Genomic DNA, 18303 nt, shown 5'->3' on the forward strand with positions numbered 1-18303 from the left:
ATTATTATTATGGTTGTATTATTAACAATGATGATGACGACGATGTTACTTGTGTAGTAATAATCACCGAGAATAAATATTCACCAGCTTTTTCATACTTAAAAATTCATTTTCTAGTTCTTCTTCTTCAATTGCTGATATTGTATATAGATTAGGTAATGTACTTGGGCGCACTAAAAGCAAATGAGTATATGTATAAATATACATACAGGAAACAATAAACATACCTGCACGTTTTTTGGAAGAAGGTTCTTTTATTGAACTTGATGTACTCAGTGAATCGTGATTTCTTTTTCTTAGATTACGTTTGATCGTTCTTGCTTCATCTAAGAGAAGGGTCAGTGCCAGTCATCGGATTAAGGTTTCGTACTACCTTGTTCATGATCCTCTTTGATTTGCCTCCGCTTGTCTTCCAGAGAAGCAATTAAACTTTCTTCAATTTGCCTTTTCTCAGCCTACAATGGGATTAGCTTACATAGTATAAACTCAACTATGCTTACCTCATATTCTTCTTCCAAGGTCATAACGTCCTTATTAAAATAACGTTCAATAAAAGATAATTCATATTTCATCATGTATTCAGCGTTCGTAATTGTCTTCTCTCTCTCTAATTCAAAGTCTGCAATCATTTCTTGATAGACGGTATGTGTCCCTATTATAAGTTAATATCTTGTATAATTACATCAAAGCTCCTTTACCTTTCTGCAGGTTGTAAAACTCTTGCTGCAGATTGTTTATTTTTTCTTGATAGATGCTAACAGTGTAGAATAAAATTGAGTTTAAATTCAATAAACGCACGTGCCAATCATATCACTTTACTCATCTGCTTGTTCCCAAAACTCATTATCCATCCAAGTGATCAAATCATTATACTGGCCTACATATATTGAGCATATGTGTATTTTATAAAAAGTTATAAGCTATTACCCTGCCATCTGTCTAACAGTTCTTCTTCCTCTTCCTCTTCTTCTTCTTCCTCTATTATTTCTTGTCTCTGTACGCTTGAAACAGACGTCGCCGGCTGTGGTTGTTGCGGTTGTGGTTGCGGTTGCGGTTGCGGTGCATATCGAGAGAAACTTGAGATGGGTGGAGGTGGAGGTAGGTTCTGTTGTTGCTGTTGGGAATACCAAGGATGATCTAGTTTGTTATACAAATAGGGAACGGGTGGAGGTAAGAGTGGGGGTAAAAGAGCGGTGTTATTATTGGTTGGTGCAGGTGAAGGTTGACGTGAATAGAAGGGCGCTTGAGTTGTAAACATGGCTGGTTTGTGTGAACTAGTTAATAAAGGGGCCAAAGAAGAGCCATTTGTTGTTGCTGATGATGTTGTCGTAGGCGGTGGTGTTGTATGAGAATCCGCCCCTGCTTGAGCTACAATAAATCCAAATTGGGGTAACATCATTTTTCTTTTTTTAAAAAGAAGGGAAGAAAAGGAATATAAAATAAAAAGCGAAACTTTTTTAATAAGAAAATAGAATGTGTGTAAATGATCGGAAAAGGAAAAAATATTTATATAAAAAATATAAAAAAGGGATCAACGTCAAGACAAGTAATTGTTACTAAGTACTGCTGATTCTTTATAATCTGGCGTAGTCAGATAGACTACGCTTGAATTACTTAGTTGATACTTTTTAAGAAATTTATCATTGTCACCAAAGAATTTAACATACTTTTCTTGTTCAATCCTTCTTTGGTATCTATGTAATAACCAAAGTACGCCCAAGGTCACGATCACGAATGCACATACACTGCATCCGACCACGGCCCATAACCAATTGGCAATAGTATGAAATACACCTGGTCCAGTTATACAAACACCTTCATCACTACATGTGCCTGATAGACACTCTCTGTCTTGCCAACAGTTGCTCCCTATCTCCTTGGATTTTATGCACACAAAGTAATCACAATATGTTTCTTCTGTACAATTATCTCTTATAATCGTCTGTTTAATAGTAAATCCTCCTGCATCATAAGATATATAATCTGTCCTATTTTTTAAAAAAAAATTAAAATGGCGCATAAATCAACTTTTTTTTTTCTTATTTACCTATCTGAGCCACAATTACCTCCTAAGGGTACGCCTTTTATAAAGCAAGTCGAGTTTAAACAGATGGCCTCTTTTCCTGTACACTCATCATCACGTTGCTATAGGAAAATATAAGCATATCATCTTTATGAGAGATCACCTTACTAGCTCGCAAGGACCATCCACGGGAATAAGAGGCATACATCGAGACCCGTTGTCAGGGCAATAGCTGTCATTATTACATCGCTCTGGAAACGAATGAGCTAATTCATCCCATCTAAGATAGATAAGAAAAAGAACTATCATCTACATATAGTGAAGCTTTATCCATGAATATAGTCACTATTAGAACAACCAGTGTCATTACATGTATTGTTTCTACTTGAGTCACAGAATAGGCAAACATTGGCACAAGAGTCGGAATATTTCCACGTTGCTCTATGCTTTTTATTAAGTAAGTCTGCTTCTATTTGTAACTTCGTGTCTTTTACGAATATACAGGGCTAGGGTCACACAAGTCACCATAATTTAAAGCAAATGTGGGTAAAATAGCCAGCAAAAAAAATAAAAAGTACCATAATTAGGAGCCTTTTGAAAAAGAGAGTGTTCATATATTTTTATAGTCAAGGGATAATATCTCCCTTTCTTTCAATCTCTTACTCTATATCTCCTTGCTGTTCCCCTCCCTTTATCTCTCTTTTGCTGAACTTTCCTGACACGTAAAAGCAATGGTAAGCGGAGATAATTGATTTTTAGTTTAGGTTCAAGATTCTTTTCAAAAAGTACACATTTGTTTTAATTTTCTTTACATTTTTGAAACTGTTTCTTTTATCAAACGATGTACTTTTAAAAAAAGAAACCCTTATTCATGCTTTCTATAAAAGTCAACTCTTTGTCACACATCAAAGTTGGAGTATGCGGCCACGCGATCTAGATACAGTTTTTTAATATCCGAAAATGCAAGTAGAAGCTGAGTGGTCATTCGACCTCTAACGGAGGTATCGAAAAAGATCACACAGTATCTTCAGGTAAAGGACAAGAATAGAAGTAACGGTATATTATGAAAACGAAGATAGGGAAAGCACAATAAGACAAGAAAAAGGATAAACTATTTTCGGAAATTGGAGTCGGCAATCATTAATGGCAAGAAGTCAGACGAACAACTAACCAACAGATTGAACCAAAGGTTTCCAGGAATATTTCTACAGAACCTATGTTTAAGTTTCGTAAGGTCACAAGAGACAAGAGAATAGTGAATGTCTTTGAAAGATAAAGATTTCATGTGTGTCTAGTATATGAGTTAAGATACCCAGCATCTGTCTTGTTTGTAAACTAATCCACTGAAAAAAACTGACTTTTTCCTATATTGTTACAATAAATATGGCATTACTGCAACCAAGTGTCCTTCGCAGTGCTCTAATCTGCCAAATTTATGGAATGATATGGAACAGAGGCCTCAACGCATCAAAGAACATATACAACCTTTCTGAACGTATGGTAGCAGGTGAAGACCTTCCCTGCTCTGTTCAAGAGATAACTATTTTGTAATCCAATCGCCGTATTAAACACGGTTATTCCCTTTAGTGAAAATTTTGATTTTTAGGGGCATGTTTGTTAACAATTTAAGTGTCTTTGCATTAGTTTTACTTTGTCCAATTTATTATATTAACTTATTTCTAATTCTTTGTGTTGTTGTCTCCACTTGATTTTTGATTAATCTAATTCTTATGCTCAACGTATCTCGTTTTAGGTTAAAAATCTGTACTCTACTTTTTGAAATAGCTGTAAAAACTCAGCAAAGGGCATTGTTTTTTCCCAAAAAGGAAACGTCTATCAAACTTACTTCTTCAAATTCCGCCCAATAAAAATTAACAGCAGACTTTTTGAAGCACAGCTAAAAGCTTAGCCTGGTTCAAGCATAGAAAAAATCAATGTCCAGACTGATAACAAGTAATTAAACAAATGACAAGCACTTATTTTGCATAAGACTTAATCATAGGAATAGCATTTTATCTAAGCTCTCTGTATCCTCCTTTAAAGCATCAGCATGAGTCATGAGAAACGTGACGTTCCGGGGCTCCGACTACTTTGCAAAAACAGCGCTATTCCAAGCTGAGCAGATTCTACAATCATTTTATTATGATAATGTCTAATTATTAAGGCAGGTACAACGGTTTAACTCAAGTATCAAATCGACCAGCCTCATCATTAACCCTTTCATCTTCATCATGGTCAGTTAACTTAAAAAAGACAACAGCTGAGATATGTCTAGATTATGCAGCTAAAGATTTGCATGAGCAAAAGCGCCTTGACAAATGCTCTCCTATAGTCTTGATTGTTCTACTCGATAAAGCACGGAATGAAGACGCTATGACATCATCGATATGGACACTACCATTGATCGAGTGATCCTAGGCGCGATTATGATCCTTTCAGCCTCTCCTCTATGTAGTTCGTCCTCAATTGTCAAAAAGCTCTGTACTCTACAATACATACGTTACATTCATTACATTAGATGGTCAGCATGCAATTAATGTAAACACAAATCATAAAAAGCTAAGCACTTTATGCCCAAATAAATTAATTATGTCATCTCTCTTGTTTTTCTACTTGTTTCTAAACATTGAACGAAATAAGTAAAGATTGACAACATCAACAAGATCGTCTATGTAACATGTTTATCACTTTGAAAACTAAATAAACCTTTTTTGATAGTGTCAACAATAGGTACGCCACGTGGCTATGTTTAATGTCAGACAATTGCTTATGGAGTTGTCATGGATACCAATGACTGCGGTTCAATAGATCAAAATAGGCCGGCATTAAACCTAAACCACGCGGCGTACCTGTTGTTGACACCAACAAGATACAAGAAAGGAAAAAATAAAATATCCAAGATTATCTTTAATTGGACAATTCGTGAAAGAAAGAAGAACTGTGAATATGCGCAGTCAAATAGTACAAACCAAGTTCCGCAGTCCAGGAACCAAAAAAAATACTTATATACTCTCTGCTTGATCCCCTTTTTTTCTTCTTCTTTTTTCTTTATATATTTTACACAAAATGAACTTGATTGATACAGTTCTCTCTCTTCAATTCGAATCTTACTCATTCTGTCCCAAGTGTGGAGTGGACGTGACTATATTCTGTCACGAAGGTGATTGTCCATCTTATCGATAATAAGTCAATGGATCAAGCGTATACATCAAATCTGTTAAACACATCAAACTTATAAGAAAACATCTCTTGGTCAGAAACAGCAACGACGCCAAATGCATCAAGATATGCTCACAAATATCAATGATTAACTTGATTAATCGAGATCCCATTTTATATATATCCTGTATGGCTGTCTATCTGAAGACACAGATCCATTATTTATTGTTTTGTACAACGAATATTCTTACACATCTATTTATTAGCTATCTTGTAGCTTTTTGAAATTATTGAAATAAACCTACCTCTTTTCTTTATTCTAAATGTTTCTGTCTAATAGTGTTTGAATAAGGAGCAGGGGGGTAATGCATACTATATTCTTGGTGTTTTGTTTTGTATCTTGGAGCATATTAGGTCTTGGCATGGAAAAATCAGTCCTGTTTATGCCAAGCAACAGTGATTATTAATCAAACCGTTATCATAATAGGTATTTATACAGCAAGCTATCATCATATCCCAAAGATACCCGTATTTCTCATAAACACACATGCAATTGGGATAATCAAAGGTATACTAACGTTTTTAGCTGTTTGCAAGATTGAGCCAATCAAAAGATGTGCCTTAATACTATTATTTGGTACCCGAGTCATTAAAAAGATTATCTTGGATACTTTATTACAAGTTCTGCTTGTATGTGAACCAATCAAATATAAATGATAAAATCAAATACTAACGTTGACTTCCTCTCTCTTCCTTTCTCTTTTTCTCTTCTTGCGCGATAGTCCCCTTTTTTTCTTTCTCTTCTTTCTCTTGGAGAGTTTTCCTATTCTCTCAACCTTTTCAGTATCGTTTACTAAGCTTTTCCGAAACAATCTGTAATTGAGCATTGACTTTATCTTGCAGTTTTCTCACAAACTCCTCAGGCGCAACATATCCATCTCTATCTTTAGGTCCATTCTTTCTAAAGTAGTCAGCAGTATAGATATGATTGACTTCGACGCTTTCAATTTCATTAAGCAAAGATTCTAATTCTTTGGCTGCTTCTTCATTTTTTAACAACTTTTGGTAGAATATGATTCGTGTACTATTTAACAGTTCAACCAAATGTTTCTCTCCTTTCTTTTTGCTATTATTTGACTTACTTGACAAGTCCACGAAGTTTACCTATAGCTTTTCCTACAAACAATCCCTCTTTGTAACCTTCATCAAAGCCTCTTTGCATATTAACTTCTTTTCCCTCAACAATTCCTTCCTTATATCCTGACTAAACACAAATGTGAGCTTGAATCATTTAAATGTCTTTTTAAAAACTTTACATTGCCATGATCTTCTTGTAATCGTTCCCATTCTTTTTCAGCAAGGCTTCTTTCATAGATCAAGTTACTTTCTCCGTCACTGTCAGCCCATACATCGTCATCATGTACTTGATCTAACATGTTTAGCAGAAGTGTAAATCGAAAGAAAAAAAAAGTAAAGGCTCATTATTAATACAACCACTCGTTGGTGGACACCAATAATGCGCTGTCACAAACAGTTCATTTTCTTCCATTTTGAGATACATCTTAAAATAGAAAACCACGCCTGTGTTCAGGCAAATATTAAAATCTTGTAATAAAATAGCTTTTTTTTTATCTTTATTTTTATGAGTGAGAACTGAAATAAAGTAAAAAGATAACAAGCTAGTCAAAATGTGTTGCATTTTTGAGTGAACACCAAGTGTACGAGAAGGCCAGCGCTATGCACTACCTGTGACATCAATTTACAACTTCACACTACCAAATTCTCTGCCTAACCAAAGGCTTTCCAGTGGAATATTCTTTGATATAAAATACGAATATATCATAATTACGCGTGCTCTTGAATCTTTGTTAATCAAACTGACAACATAAAATTAGAATACAGAAATAACATTATTTCTTTTTTATCTCTTCTTAAAAAGAAACAGACCAAGTTGGTGACTTTACAATTTGCAATTGTCCGTGTTGGGTGTCGATATAGTCTGCCGTATAATACAATTGCCTGGCTATCAACCAGTCAACTATGGCAGTGAACAAGATAAAGTTCGTTTGCCACATTTTTTCATCCATTAGCACAATAAGATGATCATTGGAGTTACAAGAGCAATTCTCAAGTAAAGCTCTGAAAATCGCGTTTTGTGAAAAGCAAAATGAGCATGAAAACGATCATATCAAATAGAGTGCTCTGCCACATAGTCATATCACATAAAAATCAGTTATTTGTAGACTCATTTGTGCCTTTAGATGAAAATCACATTAACCACAATACAAGCCGGGATAGAAGGCATTATAGTAAAGCTGCATCCGTGTAATTGCTCCCTGAGTCGATTCTTGCAACACAAATACAGTCAATCCTTGTAAACTGCTTAAAAGTCTGCTCTCGTATTACTTCCCTTCATGCTCATACTGAAAAAAAAGCGCTCTAACATCGCAGACCTTACAGATGTGTCTTCTCAGTGTAATGGATTTAGTCATCGTAAAGATACACGACGATAATTCAACAAAGCTTATAATAATCGGCATTCAAGTCTCCAGTTTCTCAATAAGAACTGGAAGGTATATTTATCCGTTTCAGATTCCGATGGTGGCTATCTGGTAGCTTTAAAATTACTAGGATTTTAGCAGTCATATGGGATATTGAAAAGTACTTTGATATATTATTTTTCTGGGAATTACTAGGGACACGCAAATTATGTAACCGTATACCAAGTTCTGGTCTCCGCTACTTCTTCGCACTGCTTGAGCTTTAAACTTTTGCGTGTCCCGTCAAGAAAGGAAATAAAATAGAGCATCCCCCAAAATAGGAATGTGTATTTTTGCGTGTCCCGCCTAAATAGGAAGTTTTTTTTTTGAATAAGAGTAAACAGTACATAGCCGTTTACTTAGCTCTTTACTTAGCATTTCCTGACTAGGCTTAATGCTACCCTTGTGTCTTAAAGCGGTATTATTTTCCTATTATACCATACGCATATATTCAGATTTACATGATTTTGGTTGAAGGGATACGGAATATACGTATTTTATTTTCTAGTCTTCAATGGTTATAATATCACTCGCTTTCTCTTCAGCTTTTTTTATAGACAATGCCCTCCATATATTCTTTCTGAGGCTTTGTTTTTGTCCCATTTTCATACATGCTGTAATTACTCCTCCATCTATTATTGGCCATTCCATCTTGAGCTTTCTACTAACTTTGACTGTTCCCCAGTGACAGCCTCCGACATGCTGTAAAACTAATGGCTGTGGTATGTTTTTTTTTTGTCTTTTGGGCCTTCAAATGGCAAGTATAAAAGCGGAGGCTCGGTAAAGTTACCGTTGGGCAGTAATGTTACGTTGCATGGATAAACTGCAATTGGGATTCTATAAGTATCCGCTGCAAGTTGTGCGCATTGTGGCGTACTGAACCAATACTCGAGTGGGCAAAAGCTTACTTTTCTTCCACTGTCTACGGCTTCAAGTCCAAACGAGACAGATCTTTCAAGTCTTTCAAGATCAAACATTGTTGCGAAGTATTTTAAATATATGTCTCTGTTCTTATAATAACATTGAAGCATATCCCGCTTAACATCCCAAAATGTCTTGATTGCCTTTGATGTTTGTTGCCAGGGACCTGAATCCACAAAACCCATCTGCACCTACGTCTACTGTTTCAGGGATACATTCTCTAGGAATTTCAGGATGCACAAAAAATTCAAAAGAGTTTTCATCATCATATTTCTTCCTATTGCAAATAGTCAATATTTTAGCGACAGTGAAGCTTTGCTTTTACAATACTTTTTCTTTTCGTTGTTAACGATTCTGTCTTCTAAATCTCTTTTGAATGGCCAGACGTAATCAATGGTACCGTGCTGGGAAATATGTTGCTTGCTGCCTGTTCTCGATAAAGCAGTTTCGCTTTTCTTAGCTTCTTTTTCAGCTATTTCAAAACTGGAGAGCAACCTTTTTCCCGTTGTTGATTTCGTGCGACCTTTAACGATAGCTGCAGCTACATAATCAATATCATCTATTCTTGCTGCTTTATACTTCTCTAATGATCTTGTCAGATCATCAAGTAAATCTTCTCTTTGTTGATCATTCTGTAAGAGGGAAAGCTTTTCCCGAAGTTTCTCATTAAAGGAAATCTTCTTCCTCTGGACTGCTTCTTCTGACCCTTCAGTCTTCATTTGATCTACTTCATAACCGCAAGCTCGTGTAAATAAGAATATTATTTTTGTGATCAACAAATACCTTTATCGTAGTCTAAAAGCCATCTATTGGGTATGTCATGGAAATCCACAGCAGGTCCATCAGTTTTCATCATGTGTTGACAAGGAAGCCCAAAATTTAACCGTGAGAGGCAACCACATTGATAGTGCTCTCCGGAGCCTTTGCTTTTCCAGGCAAGATGTAACTCGACTCGTATTTTGTAAATAGCGAAAAAGCATACCTTTCCGAAAAGATGGCCTATAGCTTGGGTTTCTTTCTCGCTGAAAATCGGCGTGCTGTTGTTTATGAAATTGTTGTCAGCTTGATGTTTACTTGATATTTCTGTCATTAATCAGTAAAGCCACGATGTTTTCAAAGCCACTGTAGATGCCGAATGTTTTTCAGAATCAAATTGTGCTATCTTCTTTCGCTTAAATAATAAAAGCATGTACAATTGATTGAGATTTAAAGGTCAAAAAGCTTATTTTCGATAATAGCATGCCTAATTTTAAAGCAAAACAAAAAAACCAAGTTCACAGCGTTTATTTATACATCTGCTCCAGTACTTGGTAAGTGAAAGTTGACTGAGAAAAGACCATCAATTACCAAGCGGACAAAGATTCATCACAATAACGACCCACAGTACAGAAAGTGCTTTGATGATTCTATGCGAAACTTTCTTAACAATAGTATTATGAGGATAATACAGAGAAAAGAAAGAGTATCATTGGATAACGAATTAAGAAAGCTTCTGGCAAAGTTGGAAGAAACAGCCAGTTTACCAAGAGGAGCAATATCGACGGCAGCTGAGTTAACAGGTTTGGAAAAAAAAATATAATGACTGATTACATGGAAAGGAAAGATGGAACAGAATACTGTGTCCTTGTTAGATCGAGCGTATTCGATCGAATCGATTACCTTTTGGTTAAAATCTGAGATAGGCAATGCATCTGGGCCTGATGTCATCATTTGAGATAAGGATGGTGCATTGACTTGTAAGACGCTCAAATACGAGAGGCATGGTAGAGAAAAAAGCTGACGAGTAAATTTTACGTATCCTGTCGCTCGCAGAATGACGTTTACAAGGGTACAAAGGGGAATTTGATGCGCTAGAACAAAGCGGTTTTGTTTATCAGAGATGTAAGGCTGTAATGTTTGAGCTATTAACGTCAGTGTTTGTAACTCTTTTTCAGTGGCATCTGGTAGCTCCCGTTGAATGTCGTTTCTAGTGATATCTGTGGAAGATGAAAAAAGAAGATGTTTTGCAGCTGATTTTAAACAAGACGGCTTCTACTGGCATCATCTTCATATTTCTTTCTGGCTTCATATGCTGCTATATCACTAGTATCAGACTACATAAATAAGTAATTAATTTTCTATTCCCTTTGTATTTGTACGAAATCCTACCGAAACTGTTTTCTTTGGTAAACTTTTGAAATACGTTATTCTACCATGACCTCGTGTTATTCTTCTTATATAACGTTGCCTTTTATCTTCATCATCAAGATTCTCTAATTAATCTTCTAATATATCGAGTTTTTTGTATTCTGAGCGAAGAACATGTCGTTTGTGGTCAATTGTAGAAAAAGAATTGCTTACTGATGATGTTGCCACTGTTGTCGATTTTGATTTTTTCTTTGATATTTTTGATATATTCGCTGTATTCTGCAGCCCTGCTTTCAGCCAAGTGTAATTTTAATAAAACATTCGAAAGATGATCTAGAAGGTTTTTAAATATGGTATTGTCACTCCACATATTCTTGATATTTGTGGTTATAGAGGCCAAATCTATCATCATTTCTTCATTGTGGAGTTCTTTTTGATGATATGAGCTTTTCGTGAAGTTTAATTCATTAAAAATGGCACTCTCAACAGGGTGTTTTGCCTGGCTTTTTTGGTTTGGGCCTTGCGCTCCAAAGTAATAAGAATGTATCAATTTTAAGTGTTGCTCTGTAAAAAGCAAAGAAATCTTTTGTGAATGACATTCTATTGCTTGGATTGAAAGAGGCAAGGCCGACAGAATTGGTACCATCTGATTGTGTTCAACAAACTTGGGCGGCAGTAGTTTGCGAATGTCGTAACTTTGTGACTCTTATAGCTTCACTTGGCCATTTCTTGTGATAAAGACATGGCTTTTTAGTATCAAGGCCATCATATGCGTAATTCAAAAGAATCTAGCGCGGTAGTCGCTTATTTTGCTCATGGACTCTTTCATTTTGTTGTCTATTGTATCTATTATGTTTGTAGGCAAGTCTTTTCTTATTTTTTTTCAAAGATATAGAACAAGTTCTATATTTGCATTCTTCTGGGGTCGCAGTAGAATCCTTTTTTGATGGCGACGCTTCTTGTGAAAAGTCAGGTTCTTTTTCTTTCACAAAGTCTATCCACAACGGATGATTTCTTTTTTTCTCCATTAACAAAGAAGAAACAAGTGTCACAAGAAATCAAGGGCGTCTTAATGTGCGTGAATTCAAAATGTGTGGCTGCAGATTCCGGGAAATAAACAAGGTCTCAAGATGCATTGTCTTCGCTGGCAATCGGTTTATCTGGCTTGACTCAGTGTTTGATAGGCTCTCCTCTTTCACCATTTGCCCAATCTCAAATCAGTCAATTCAACCTTGATATCTTCAAATTTCATGGTCCTTCGTTCCTGCAAGAGATCACTTGACGAGTACGGTGTGCTCATTTGATAGGAAGATTCATTTTTAAGCTTCATTCGATATTCTAGTTTGGTCTTTCTTGTAGGTCGTTCCTTTTGAAGGATAATAATTATGTGACTTACATCTGTTCCTGCACATTTAGGCTTTTTGGTGGACATCGCCCTAATGCATCGAATTGACTTGGTTTCTCCCAACATAGAAAAAAATGTAGAAAGGATGAAAGAGATGAGAGAGAGAGTACATATCTTATTGTAAAACGTGGCATGAAAGGCCCTTTACCGTACCTTTACCTTACACTCGGGCCATGGTGTGATTATTAACCATTTTAGGTGTCTCTGTGTTGCTCGGTCTTTTATTTTATTTATTAACTGCCATAATAACGTGCATAAGCGTTTTCCCTCTTTCTTTTTCTCAATTTTCTTTGTTCTTATGTTTATAAAATGCGTTCACCAAGAATGATATCTGATTTACCAATGCAACAAGTTCTCATAAATCCTATGAAAACAAAGAACCTATCTACCATCGGTGTCCTTTCTATTGTCGCACTACTTCATTCTCATATTTATTGGTTCTACTCCATCATTTATATCGTCTACAGCAAAATGTCTGTGCAGGATCATGAAAGGCCAAGACGATTACGACTTAAAAGACAAAAGAAAAGCATACATTCGACAAAGCCACAGGACACTTCATCATCCACCATTAAAACAACAAATCATATAGACAACACTAGCATAGACATCAAATCATCGTCAATAGATAACAACGCGACAACTCATCTTAACGACAATAACATCATGACAAAACAATCTCGTCGTCAAAATATACCCCTTTTGCATGCCGTTCGATCATTTCCTACTCGATTTCAACAAAAGATTCAGTTAAAAAAGAGGAAACGCGCTCATAGTAGTCCATGTAGTACAAGTATCGAGGCTGATCAGGCTGGTTCCGATACAGCTAAACCTTTGACTAGAACTAACAGTGAAAGAAAAAGAGGTCGTGCGATGACTTTACTTCGAGCGACATTCAGAAGTAGTAGTTTTCATAAATAAACACATGCTTTGTTTACGCATATATTCTGTTGACATACGATGAAAGCATGACAATAATATTGACATTCTTCTCCCTCTCTTTCTTTACATTGCAAGTTTTGTCTTTGATTTTTATCATTGTTTGTTTTATAAATTGTCCCATTTTTATTTATTTAATAAACTAGCTATACGTGAGTGCGTGTGTGAGTGAGAGAGAGGGTGTGAAATTGTTACAATTACAAATAACATGGAAAGAATACAAAACAAAAAAACAAAAATTCACTTTAGGCCATACGGATAATACCAGCAGACATCAATTTACGAATATTAGCAGCAACTTGAGGGTTCTTCAAATGTTCTTGGGCTGCTTTAGGGTCTGCTTGCATTTGCTGAAGAATTTGTTGCATAACAGGGTCAGAAAGAATACGCTGAACTTCAGGATCCTGTGCGGCTCTCTTGAGAACCTCTTCCTGAGATTCACCGTTACCGGTAGGGTTCATAGCACTGTAAGCTTTCATCAATTGCTGTTGAATTTCACGGTTGCATTTACCGTCCTTGTCATGCTCTTGGGCCAACTTTAGGGTATCAATGGCTTCTGTAAATTCTCTCTTAATAAGCTGAACAGCAGCCTTACGAATATAACCACGAACTATAAAATGTTATTAAACCTATAATAATAATGATAACTTGTGTACTTACCAAATGCAGGATCAAGTTCAATACATCTGTCAGCATCCTTTTCAGCTTCATGAACAGCCATCAATTTCAAATAACAAGCAGCACGGTTGGAGTAAGGTCTAACATCCTTATCGTTACGTTTAATTGATTCGGTATATCGTTCAATAGCTTCAGGCCTACAAGGATACAAACGGGTTAACTAGATTTTTTACATCATCTTTTTGGTTTTGTGTACCATTTGCCTTCTTTGAATAAGGCGTTGCCTTCTTCTCTTGCCTTGTCAGCAAGTTCAGGGTTATAGTATGCGGCCTTCTCCTTGTCCTTCTTTAACTTTTCAGTGTCACGAAGCTTTTGAAGTGTCTCAGGAGTACGGTGTTCAGTCAATGATTTACCGTAGTATTTGATAGCAGCATCCAAATCGTCCAATTTGGCATAAGCGTTACCAATTCTCTGAAGAGCTCTATAAGTTATAATTGTCAATTCATCCTCCTTTCTGATAATGTCTTTTGACATATACCTGGCAATCAATTTATAATCACATCTTAATTCGCGACCGCGTTCAATAGCGTCTTCACACACCTTGATGCAGTCCTGATATCTCTCCTGTTCAAAAAGAACAGCTAAATAAAGATGAGTCTCATGGCCTATAACTTGCTCATATATTTCACTTACCAGCTTTGTTTGTCAAGAAAGTAATGTTGGTATTATCCAATTCATAAGCTTTGTCGTAATGGGCAAGGGCAGTTTCAAAATCACGCTTCTTATAGGCTTGGTTACCAAGTTCCTTTTCAGACAAAGCCAAGTTCTTGTTATCGTCAGACATTTTATTTTTATTTTAATGAATAAAGAAAAAAGAGAAAAATAGAAAAGAATAGAAAAAAAAGTTGGTTATATTATTCAAGATGGTAGCTCTTTCTGGAACTCTCGATTTGTGGCTTTTGCGATTTTTGAACTTCAAATTCAGTCAAAAACGAATCAGTATGGAAGAGTATATTTATGCAAAACTATCATCCTATCAGCGCATCGACAGACACCTTTGAGTAATTGAACTAAATTTCCCGTTATAGACTGACAATGAATTGAAATATTCGAGAAAAAAAAACGGTGAGGTGCGTTAGAGAGTAGGCAAAACCAAAAAAGGACACAAAAACGTAATAAATCACGCAGTAAATAATTTATTTCACTTCACAAATAGTATGTTAAGCACACATACAAATTGTTTTTCATTTTCATTAATATAAAAAAGAGGATAAAGTTATCAGACTTGTAGCGCCTTCCCTGCCATGTCCTTGGAATAAAAGACAGGCGAGATCATCAACTGCTGTGAACCACTCAGAGAGATAGTTCGCAACACACTTCACTCAAAAGAAGGGCTACTAACAATCATCGACTAACTTTGGAATTGTATCTCGTTTGGAAAACGTAGAATAGAGATGTACTGCATACAGATCCTGTAGAGTACGGTCACTAAAGAAAAAACCATCTTGCTTACTTTTTCGCTCTATTTATACTTTTTCAAAAGTTGAGTTTAAACTTAAAAATGAAAATACAAGTCACAATTCGTAGTAACATTTGATCAATTTTTATATTTGTCAAACGTACTACAGCCAATAAACGAACGATAGAACTTGTAGAATAGTTGACTCTCTTTCATTTTAAAAGTATAATAAACAGCTAAATAAATAATACAAAGCATAAAGAATAAATCAAATTTTAGGTAGAGATTTACAAAGTTTTTGTTATTACAAAACAATAATGTCAGCCAAAAGGTAAGAGAAAAAAAATTTTTTATTTGCAAAGTCACTTTCAATTAGTACGCTTCTATTGGTGTGACATTATTATTGTCCAATCAGTATATTCCATCGTCACTGTTCTCTATGAAAATGTCTTTCAACAGACTTAAACAATGAAAGACACTGAATTTAGTTCACTGATGGGTATAATGTTCTTTTAGACACTTTATACTATTATAAGGTGCAAGGTTTAAACATTGACATACACACTATTGTCATTATTTATTATAGAGATATTAATTCGTCTTTTTGACTTCAGCTTCTTTCTTCAAAGCTGCTAATTCTGCATTATCCGCTCTTTTTGTGACAATATAATATGTGATTTGTAGTCCGATGATGCCAGTAATGGCCAACACGATAATGAAATGAGCAGCTGCAATATTCTTCAAACTAGAAATGATTTCCTTTTCATCCACTGTTTCAGAAATGATCTTCATGGCTACATATATGGTTTAATGTTAAAAGAACATATTCATTATATTTAAATATACTCATACCAGGTCTGACAGATGAAGCATAAGTCGAAAGAGCAAATAGCATCAATACTAAAACATATGAGCATACATAACAATAATAATATGACACATTCTCTTACCTAAGGAAGCACCATCAAACAAAATGTTTCCATCTGTCATATTAGCCAAACCAGCAGCAAATCCAACAGCGGCAATCATCAAGTTGGCAAAAGGAATATATTTGATAATATTGGGAGCATGCAATTGATTTGTATAATACAACTACAAGATATCAGTATCACTACATTGTACACATTATATATGCATTCTTACTGTCGCTCTTGAAACAGCGTTAGGGTGTTCTGATAGATTAGCCCATAAAAAGTAGTAATCAAAAGACCAATCAGACCAAAATGACTACTTAAAGCATGTAAGCAAATTACTCTACTCTTTCTTTCTCTTCATTTACCCCATAAGCAAAGAAACTTGAACATAGAATCATGACTACTTTTACATATTGCATCTGATCTCTGGCTGACATGGTTATTTTATTTAAAAAGAAAAAAGAAACAAAAAATCCGGGCTATATTTTTTTATTCAATATGCGACCCAAGTGATATTTGACTTTTATTTTTATGGAATATAAAGAGCACACATTACGTGAATCTCAAATAATATATGAGCATATAAAAGTATAGAACAAGACGTTAATTCAAGTCCATATGTCGATAGATCTCCCTCTTTTGTACTAATTATAATATATCATTTGTGTAAGCTGAAAATAACCGTGAGATTTACTTGGCTATTTTATGACGCGTCCATTTTACTGATTGTTATTATCACGCTTGATCAAACGAATCTTGAAAAGCAAAGACATAACACTAACGCCTGTGCTAATGCTGTGTTGAAGATCAGAATAGAGTCTCTCCATCTGGTGAAAGTTCAGACTCAATAATACATCTTGAGACTAACTTTATCAAGGTGTAAAATAATTCGATCTCGGTCTAAATTGGTTCGACATTGAATATTGACATTCACGATATAAGAATAGGCTTGCCATATAAATGCCTGGACAGATACGCCTGCGCCATCCAAGCATGAAATGATTTCGTGATTGATAGTTGCCATTACTAGAAGAATACATAGTATTTGTGTCGCATCCTTGAAAGCTTGGGATCAATGTGTAACTTGTTGACATTCTCATATATTATGATGCCCTTAGGAATCATACTGCCATTATAAACAACTAAAATAATTTAAATTTAATGGACATAAATTTACAAGCTGCTTACAGTCCTGCAAGACTTTGTGAGGCTAGCCTATATCTACAACAGCACGGAATCTAATACATTCCTTTTCAAATGCAATAAAATAAGGCAATTCCTCCCTATCAGCAAATGTTGGGTCAGGCTCATGTCTTTTGATGAACGCGTTGACTTCCTCATACACCTTTTATTGAACAGCAAGATAGCTACAAAGAAGGCTGATAGACCATGCTGTGGCTATGTCTACTGAGTCAGACCTTGCGTGAAGGATTTCACCTGGTTTTGTTAAAGAATAAACCTATCTTGCTCTCTATTACCACTTACCCATAAGAACAATTATCCCCATTTCATCAATATCATATTCTTTTCTTACACTATCAATTTCCTTCACTAAACTATCACCACTACTTTCACGAGCATCTTTGATGATCTGCCTCATAAAGGGAAACAGTTCTTTATCAACATATCTCTGCATCTTTCTATCCCTTCCGAATAATATTTCTGAGATCTTGAGAACCGGAAACATCTAATACCGTTCATGAAGTCACCGTAAGAAGAGCTGTTTTTTACAATTTTCACTATTTCTTTAAACATGGGATCATCAACATTCTTTGCACTAGGAATATTAAAGGCAATAGCAGGTATCAGATTCATTGATATAAAACGACCGAATCCAAGTGGATCAATCGTCTCATTTGATTCTGCAAGCTCCATCACATGTCTGACGCCCTTCTTGGATTCTTGTTCGATGGTACTAGACAGGCAGTCGACTGATTTTAGTGAGAGAATATGTAAAACCGCGCTTTTAATGTTCTTCCAACGCTTTCCATAATCTATCGTCATAGTTCCTCTAAAGTTGTGTAAATCTTATTACGACAGGAACTTTTTTAAACTGACAAGCATATGCGTTTTCAGGCTTCTCTGCAGTTAGAGAAGTTATTAATTTAACCATACCACAAATCAAATAGACACGTCATTTGATCAAAACAGATATTTATTGGACTTAGAAAGACTAAAATAATGCTGTTTACATCGAC

General features: G+C 35.4%; 7 protein-coding genes across 7 annotated transcripts; 1 reads left to right on the forward strand and 6 right to left on the reverse strand.

The window, feature by feature from the left end:
* Positions 1-63: 63 nt before the first annotated feature.
* Positions 64-1396, reverse strand: RHIMIDRAFT_240663 (uncharacterized protein; the record flags this gene model as incomplete). Its single annotated transcript, XM_023609430.1, has 7 exons — positions 64-173; positions 228-326; positions 374-455; positions 501-652; positions 699-754; positions 820-877; positions 928-1396. The coding sequence occupies 7 exons, from the start codon at positions 1394-1396 to the stop codon at positions 64-66; spliced, it is 1026 nt and encodes a 341-aa protein (XP_023463253.1).
* A 141-nt stretch (positions 1397-1537) lies between these two features.
* RHIMIDRAFT_206573 (uncharacterized protein) lies at positions 1538-2332 on the reverse strand (the record flags this gene model as incomplete). The annotated part of the gene is made up of 3 exons (XM_023606913.1): positions 1538-1988; positions 2048-2145; positions 2192-2332. The coding sequence occupies 3 exons, from the start codon at positions 2330-2332 to the stop codon at positions 1538-1540; spliced, it is 690 nt and encodes a 229-aa protein (XP_023463254.1).
* A 3377-nt stretch (positions 2333-5709) lies between these two features.
* RHIMIDRAFT_263130 (uncharacterized protein) lies at positions 5710-6630 on the reverse strand. The gene is made up of 3 exons (XM_023611646.1): positions 6499-6630; positions 6325-6446; positions 5710-6266 (listed from the first exon to the last, which is right to left on the reverse strand). Exons 1-3 carry the CDS (start codon positions 6616-6618, stop codon positions 6023-6025), a joined length of 486 nt encoding a protein of 161 aa, XP_023463255.1. The 5' UTR covers positions 6619-6630; the 3' UTR covers positions 5710-6022.
* Positions 6631-8760: 2130 nt separating this feature from the next.
* RHIMIDRAFT_246140 (uncharacterized protein) lies at positions 8761-9496 on the reverse strand (the record flags this gene model as incomplete). The annotated part of the gene is made up of 3 exons (XM_023610275.1): positions 8761-8920; positions 8974-9385; positions 9427-9496. 3 exons carry the CDS (start codon positions 9494-9496, stop codon positions 8761-8763), a joined length of 642 nt encoding a protein of 213 aa, XP_023463256.1.
* A 2948-nt stretch (positions 9497-12444) lies between these two features.
* RHIMIDRAFT_263133 (uncharacterized protein) lies at positions 12445-13146 on the forward strand. Its single transcript, XM_023611647.1, has one exon. The coding sequence runs from the start codon at positions 12485-12487 to the stop codon at positions 13094-13096; it is 612 nt and encodes a 203-aa protein (XP_023463257.1). The 5' UTR covers positions 12445-12484; the 3' UTR covers positions 13097-13146.
* A 2436-nt stretch (positions 13147-15582) lies between these two features.
* RHIMIDRAFT_315449 (uncharacterized protein) lies at positions 15583-16603 on the reverse strand. The gene is made up of 5 exons (XM_023614997.1): positions 16471-16603; positions 16335-16418; positions 16142-16283; positions 16044-16091; positions 15583-15985 (listed from the first exon to the last, which is right to left on the reverse strand). The coding sequence occupies exons 1-5, from the start codon at positions 16540-16542 to the stop codon at positions 15783-15785; spliced, it is 549 nt and encodes a 182-aa protein (XP_023463258.1). The 5' UTR covers positions 16543-16603; the 3' UTR covers positions 15583-15782.
* Positions 16604-17315: 712 nt separating this feature from the next.
* On the reverse strand, positions 17316-18109 carry RHIMIDRAFT_246143 (cytochrome P450; the record flags this gene model as incomplete). Its single annotated transcript, XM_023610276.1, has 4 exons — positions 17316-17450; positions 17514-17542; positions 17591-17792; positions 17837-18109. The coding sequence occupies 4 exons, from the start codon at positions 18107-18109 to the stop codon at positions 17316-17318; spliced, it is 639 nt and encodes a 212-aa protein (XP_023463259.1).
* Positions 18110-18303: the final 194 nt, after the last annotated feature.

The sequence above is a fragment of the Rhizopus microsporus genome, assembly GCF_002708625.1.
Source record: "Rhizopus microsporus ATCC 52813 unplaced genomic scaffold scaffold_17, whole genome shotgun sequence".
Taxonomy (NCBI): Eukaryota; Fungi; Mucoromycota; class Mucoromycetes; order Mucorales; family Rhizopodaceae; genus Rhizopus; species Rhizopus microsporus.

Excerpts from the sequence above, each read along its gene's own strand:
- RHIMIDRAFT_315449 (XM_023614997.1), bottom strand. The coding sequence starts at position 16,542 with ATGTCAGCCAGAGATCAGATGCAATATGTAAAAGTAGTCATGATTCTA. Across the intron at positions 16,284-16,334 it reads ACGCTGTTTCAAGAGCGACA|TTGTATTATACAAATCAATT; the intron begins GTAAGAATGCAT and ends GATATCTTGTAG. Across the intron at positions 16,092-16,141 it reads GTTTGATGGTGCTTCCTTAG|TATTGATGCTATTTGCTCTT; the intron begins GTAAGAGAATGT and ends CATATGTTTTAG.
- RHIMIDRAFT_263130 (XM_023611646.1), bottom strand. The coding sequence starts at position 6,618 with ATGTTAGATCAAGTACATGATGACGATGTATGGGCTGACAGTGACGGA. Across the intron at positions 6,447-6,498 it reads TACAAGAAGATCATGGCAAT|TCAGGATATAAGGAAGGAAT; the intron begins GTAAAGTTTTTA and ends ATTTGTGTTTAG. Across the intron at positions 6,267-6,324 it reads AAACTTCGTGGACTTGTCAA|TACACGAATCATATTCTACC; the intron begins GTAAGTCAAATA and ends ACTGTTAAATAG.
- RHIMIDRAFT_263133 (XM_023611647.1), top strand. The coding sequence starts at position 12,485 with ATGCGTTCACCAAGAATGATATCTGATTTACCAATGCAACAAGTTCTC.